General features: G+C 40.8%; 1 protein-coding gene across 3 annotated transcripts; it reads left to right on the top strand.

Moving 5' to 3' along the window:
* The first annotated feature begins 213 nt into the window (after positions 1 to 213).
* LOC112283840 (K(+) efflux antiporter 5) lies at positions 214 to 4,424 on the top strand. Of its 3 annotated transcripts, XM_024523078.3 has the most exons (3): positions 214 to 799; positions 1,699 to 3,575; positions 4,181 to 4,424. In XM_024523078.3, the coding sequence occupies exons 2-3, from the start codon at positions 1,707 to 1,709 to the stop codon at positions 4,187 to 4,189; spliced, it is 1,878 nt and encodes a 625-aa protein (XP_024378846.1). In that variant the 5' UTR covers positions 214 to 799; positions 1,699 to 1,706; the 3' UTR covers positions 4,190 to 4,424. The 3 variants fall into 3 exon arrangements, with proteins under 3 accessions (XP_024378846.1, XP_024378844.1, XP_024378845.1); XM_024523076.3 differs by lacking the exon at positions 4,181 to 4,424 and having other exon boundaries at positions 216 to 799; positions 1,699 to 4,104; XM_024523077.3 differs by lacking the exons at positions 214 to 799; positions 4,181 to 4,424 and adding an exon at positions 847 to 871 and having other exon boundaries at positions 1,699 to 4,104.
* Positions 4,425 to 6,397: the final 1,973 nt, after the last annotated feature.

The following is a 6,397-nucleotide window of genomic DNA, read 5'->3' as shown; positions in this document are numbered from 1 at the left end:
TGTTTCCATTCCACGTTCACGTCCATCATTGTGGGTCCCCGTGGATCTGACGTGGGGAATACTCATCCAGGCCTGGACACCATGAGAATTTTCTGTCCTAATACTGCCCACAGTGGACTTACCAATGATGGCAGGGCGGACGGAGACACACAAACATGACAAACACAAGGAAACCATCACCACACAATTACAGCGCACCCAACACACACACTCACTCACGCATACAGGGAACTGCATCCAACAAAAAGCAACAAGAGACTCCAGCAACACCAACAGGAGGAAGAAGAAGACGAAGACGAGCCCCACGCACTCATGTTCCACTCTGGAACACTGCTATCCGCCCGCGCTGTTTCCCCGCGGAACGGTGCTTCAGGCTCCAATCAATCCTCTGGAAACAGCCTATTGGACTGTTTCTACCGCGGAACTGTCGCTCCCTCCCACGGTGCCATTTCTAGGGTTCCCTTCAGATCTGCAGAATGCGAAGCGAGATCACGGGCTTGGGATTAGAGCAAGGGCAGGGCAAGCTAGCGAGCTAGCTGAGGAGAGAGAGAGTGTGAGAGAGAGCGAGGGAGATGCGCTGAGACGGTGCCATGGGGTCACCCTTCGCACGCGTTGTGATCGCCTAATTCTTTAGTTGAGGTGGGGCGATTCGAATCCGCGAGGTTTTCGAGATCGATGTTTTGAAAATGAGTAGACGTAATCGATGGGAGTCATGAGCTCCGAGGTTGGAACTCTCCATTGTCTTCGGTGTGGAGGAGCTTCGGGATCTTATCGGTTGCCGTGATGAGTGGATGATAGGGTAAGCTAGCTTTTAGGAATCCTTGTGCATGTGAAATTTTCCGAGGCTGATGTTTGGAAAAGCTCCGCAGGGGTAAGACGCTGGTGAATGAGTGGTATGTGAATTGGAGAGACTGCTAGTAATTTTTTTCTGGGTGTATTTAGTTTGCGAATGCGGAGGGTTTGGAGGGTGTTTGGAGGTTGATAGGATGTTTTTAATGTGCTGTCATTGTCTTGGGTTTGCTCTATCTCGCTGAAATAATAGAGGTCTGATCAGGTTGTTCAGTTTTCCAAGGTTAGTGTAGTTTGGACGGTTGGGGGTTATGGTGAGCGGTGAATAGCCCTTCGTGGAACGTATTCATTTCCTTGGATTCGTTCTTGAACGTCCGGGTGGTTTTCAAGACTCTTGGAGTAGCTTGCCGCGAGGCGGTGACGATCTATCTGTGTGTTGGTGGTTGTTATAAGCATTTTTATTTATTTATTTTTTCCTTTTTCTTTGTGTGGAACCTACAGTATAGGATCTTCTGTGGGCTATTGTGTAAAGATTTTACTGTCTTACAAGATTGCGATGGATCTTTTAGTGCCTTCTCTGATAACAATTTGATTGTTCTCGCGTTTTGGAAGGGCTGACGATTTCCCGGCTGTGATGTGCACTTCGTTTTTAATTATTGTTATTATTTCCCTTACTCTCAATACCTCTATTTTCTTAGTTTCTATTTTAGATTTGGTGAAATCTGCCTTAATTTCAGTGTCTCCAAAACTCTGATGATGCTGCTAGATCCTTATCACCTGATCTTGGTAGTAAGTCTGAGTTTCAAGATAATTGGCATTGGTGTATTTCATGCCGACACTTCTGACGTATGGAAGCTTAGATTCGCTGCCAAGAGCAGTAAACTGAACGGAATCTCTTGTGTGTGATAGACATAAACATGTTAAGCGAGGGCGATTTGCAGGATCCCAGGTATATGACTGGAATGATGGGTAACCCAGGGAAAAAGGAGCTTAGACTTCAGAAGCGGAGCTTGAGAGTTGGAGTGCGTGCGTTGTATGTGCTTGCGTTAATATTAGTGACGGAGCTTCTTGCGGGAGTAAGCGCTGAAAGAGAGGACTATGTCGATTTCGTAGAAGAGCGGAAAAAAGAAGCCGAATTGAATGCCACTAGGGCTAATGGAACTGCGCCAAGTTCGAGGGATCAGGGAAGCATAGCTGAAGCATTTGACAAGTTGTTGGAAAAGGAATTTCCTGACAAGGAGGACCCTCAGGAAGCGAGTGAGGGCCTGGTTGGAAGCAGCTTCAACAATAGTGTGAATAATCAGCAAGCTGAGTTGGAGACAGTAGCCAGAGTCACTCACGACAAGCCCAAGAAGAATGACACTTTAGAAGTCAATGGAACAGCTAAATCGTTTCAGCTGCAGGATCTCATTAGTATGGAGTCTGGTGAATCTGGTGTGGAGGAGACACCCCGTTTGATAGATAAGAAGGATAATGTGTTCGTTATATCCAACCCAAGGGAGTCCTCCATGGTCCTTCAACAAGACGTGAGATTTATCTCAGATCTGGTGATCGTCATTGTATCAGCAGCCGGGGGCGGCATTCTCTTTGCCTGTCTCGGTCAGCCTGTCATCACGGGTTATCTGCTTGCGGGATCTGCGATTGGTCCCGGTGGACTTGATCTTGTGAGTGAGCTTGTTCAGGTAGAGACTGTGGCTCAATTTGGTGTTGTATTTCTTCTCTTTGCTTTGGGACTCGAATTTTCGACTACGAAATTGCGGGTGGTGAGAGCTGTTGCTATCTTTGGAGGATTTCTACAGATTGCCCTCTTCATGTGTTTGAGTGCAATCACTGCGGTGTTTTGCGGAGCAAGGGCTTCAGAAGGCATATTCGTCGGTGCATTTTTGTCGATGTCATCGACAGCTGTGGTACTGAAATTTCTGATGGACCGTAATACCACGAACTCTCTTCATGGCCAAGTAACCATCGGGACCCTCATACTTCAGGACTGCTGCGTGGGGTTGCTTTTCGCTCTGCTCCCAGTCCTTGGTGGTAGCGGGAGTGTTATATCTGGACTGATGTCGATGTCACGATCTCTATTTGTGCTCGCAGCTTTTCTTCTTTTTGCTGCAATCTTGGCTCGCACCCTTGTACCACAATTCTTGAGACTCATGGTGCGTTTGTCCAGACAGACGAATGAGTTGTATCAACTCACTGCAGTAGCCTTCTGCTTGCTGATCGCGTGGATAAGTGACAGGCTAGGGTTGAGCTTAGAGCTGGGTGCCTTTGTCGCAGGTGTGATGATTTCGACTACTGATCTTGCGGAGCACACTCTTGAGCAGGTGGATCCAATCCGCAACCTTTTTGCGTCGCTATTCTTGGCGAGTATTGGGATGTTGATAAATGTCCAGTTTCTGTGGACTCACATGGACATCCTGCTATCGTCGTTGATTCTTGTCATCTCTTCTAAGACCATCGTGATTACCTTAGTGGTCAGGGCTTTTGGTTACAACAACAAAAACGCTTTTCTTGTTGGGATGTCTCTCGCTCAAATTGGGGAATTCGCATTTGTGCTCCTAAGCAGGGCATCTAATCTTCACCTTATTCAGAAGAAGTTATATTTATTGTTACTAGGGACAACGGCTCTCAGTCTCATAACTACGCCACTATTATTTAGAGCGATTCCTGCAGTGCTTCATATTGGTTCTCTGATGCACTGGTTGCCTCAAGACACCGGCCAAATCGAAATAACTGAGAAACGAAATGGCAACCCATCAAAGGATATTTTAAATTCAGCATCGTTGAAGGTTTGTTCTATATAGCAACATCTTTTTTTCTGCACTGGTTCCGTACTTGTTTCTCCGGCGTGCATGTAGTCCAGAGATTTGTTGCTCAGATTTTCTCTTCAGTATAGGTTAAACCGCGGTAGATTTTAGGGGTCCAGCTTAGGAGACCTTGGGAGGCCTGTGATACCTCATGTGATGGAGAGTGGAATATACTTGAAGCCTGGAGGTGAATGGGCTGGGGAGGTAACAAAAGCTGGTCCCATGATTTGGGTGACCAGTGAGTGATCAGGCCTACCTGATTGTAATCTTGTACCATGTTAGTTTTCAGCGACGTTTTAGATTTCTTTCTTTTCAGTATCTGGGGTTCATTCTTTGAGATTGACATTTCAACGATCATTATAGATTGATCTGGGCTAGTTTAGGGTTGTCGTCGTATGGAGGATGGTGAGTACCGAATCTCTCAATTTGTACTCTTATAGCTGAGAAGCCCATGGCCCAGCACGTGGTTTAATTTTGCCCAGTCAAAGGATATGTGCCATCTTCATGTGAACAGGTCTCAACATTATGCATTTTGTGTATGTGACGCACTCTATTTTATCGGCCTTGACTTTATGTATCTGTTTTAGGTCCTGTGATGGGGAGATGCGCTGGAGAGTTTTATAAAGAGAACATACGCTTTTCCTTTGATCGTTTGTTTTTTTTCTTTGAAACCATTTTTATCTTGGGATTAGACTCGGAAAAATAGCAGTATCAGCAATGCTGAGAAAGAGGGGCAACGGTTTTTATATAACTGTTCCTGCTGCCGCTGCTGTATATGCGATCATGAGGTCTTAATAAATGGTGGGTTCTGCATAACCACGTTGAACTAAATGTGTAATTGAGCGTCCAAGGAACGAGAATCCGAGCTTGCGAAGGAAACGTTTAGGATGAATGTCATAGTTTGCAGAGTCTCTACCTGTGATCTTATTTGATTTTCTAGACTGAACTTTCACCCATCACAAGTGGCGGTGCTATTGTCTGCTGCATCGAACCTGTAACGCATGTAAAATTTTATGTTTTAAAATACTTCAAAATAATGAAAACTCATGAAATGTTAAAGCAAGATAGTGTTGTTAAAAAAGACTATTATCAATGTGTTCATTATATTTGTTTACTAATTCACTAATGGAATGTTTAACAAGTTGACTATGTTTTGAGTGTTGTGTAAGGTTGACATGTGGTTGTATTCAAAATAACAATCTTGTGTAAGTTTCAAGTTTCATGTCTGATAGTTGTTGGAACAAAATAATGTCAGTCTTAATGTAATGCAATGAATGCTTTTAACCAATTTTACTATTGCAACCATTAACAATCATCAAATATAAGTCAACAATCACCAATTATTGTATTTGTTGTTTAAACAAACCAACAAATCTAATTGCAAAAAAACTTTTAAATGCGTACAAACTTTTTGTGTATTTTTAACCCACTTAGCAACTATTATTGATTGCTTGTAATTTTTACCTTTGGTATTGGATATGGTAATGCTTTGTAAGCTATGAGCACCACAAAAGTTACCACAAGGATCTAAGAGTTCAATATTAAATGGGAATAAGCCAAATGCTTCACTTCAGCAAAGAATAACATTGTTCTTTGTTGTAGTTTAAAGACTTGGACTTGGTTTTTAGCTCTAGATCAAGAGAGTAGTAGAGTGGTTGCAAGTTGGCTTTGTTATGTATAATAGATATTCCTGCTTTATTTATGAACACTTGTTTTTGTTTCTCAAAGTTGTATTAAGAAGCAGAAGAATCTTAGGTAGATACAATTGTGAAGAAAAGAGTTCAATACAATTCCTTCATGCCATTTTGCTTATTTTTGATACATTTGTATTTACCATACCTTAGATTAATTTTCTTGCTTTTACTTGTTTTTTTATTATCATATAAATATATCATTATTTTGATTTATTTCGTTAGAACTATATTGGTAGGAATTTAATGTCTTGTTGAATATCTTTTATTGATTGAAAGTGTGAAGTTGTTTAATTTTTTTGTTAGAAGGTTGCTTTATGAGAAGTGTGAAAAAATATAGCACTTGCCATCTTTATTGGTTTTTATTTTTATTTTTAATAGAGACAATAATTACCAAATTTCTTTGATAGATTTATCAAAAGATTGGCAATATTTGTAGTAATATGTGCAAGTATGGCATTTGATTTTTTTTTTTTTTTTTTTTTTTTTTGCTAAAATAATTGCTCTTTCAAAGGTGGTATAGAATGCTTAGATTTTATTATGTTGCATATATAAGTAGGCTACTTGCTAAATATAAAATATACAGATTCTATAAATTTATTAAATATTTAGTAAAAAATAGTAGATGTTTCCACCAAAATCCAACACAAAATATACCTTAAAATTATTTTGTAGCTATTGGCAAAGCTCTACACGAGGATTGTATAAGTTGAGAGATTGAAGGGCATTCTTGGTCTAATTGTAGCTATGCCACTGTTGTATTATGTGTATTCTTGGTTAAAAATGCACCAGGTAGCTAATTGTGAAAGTATCAAGGACATGAACTTTAAAGAACTAAAAGGTCAATATACTCTTGTATCACTTCAAACGACTAAAAAATCACTCAAAGATGATAATATATTGAACTAGAATGGGTATTGCCAAAGACAAAAAGACTAAAAAGTCTTGAAATAAGACTAAGAACTAGAAAGACATTGAAAAGAGTGAAAAAGGCTTCACTCTTACTTCCATATATATTGTCTAATTAAAAGCTATGTAGTGATGTTTTATAGGACCTCCAACACATGTTGACTTTGCTAGACACAAGTCTTAACTTGCAAGTCAAGTTATTCA

The sequence above is a fragment of the Physcomitrium patens genome, chromosome 6 (assembly GCF_059467195.1).
Source record: "Physcomitrium patens ecotype Gransden chromosome 6, ASM5946719v1, whole genome shotgun sequence".
In the NCBI taxonomy this organism is placed as follows: domain Eukaryota; kingdom Viridiplantae; phylum Streptophyta; class Bryopsida; order Funariales; family Funariaceae; genus Physcomitrium; species Physcomitrium patens.
This window is presented reverse-complemented; position numbering and strand designations above follow the sequence as displayed.

What these genes read in the sequence shown, in the direction of transcription:
- LOC112283840 (XM_024523076.3), top strand. Translation starts at nt 1,707, where the DNA reads ATGTTAAGCGAGGGCGATTTGCAGGATCCCAGGTATATGACTGGAATG.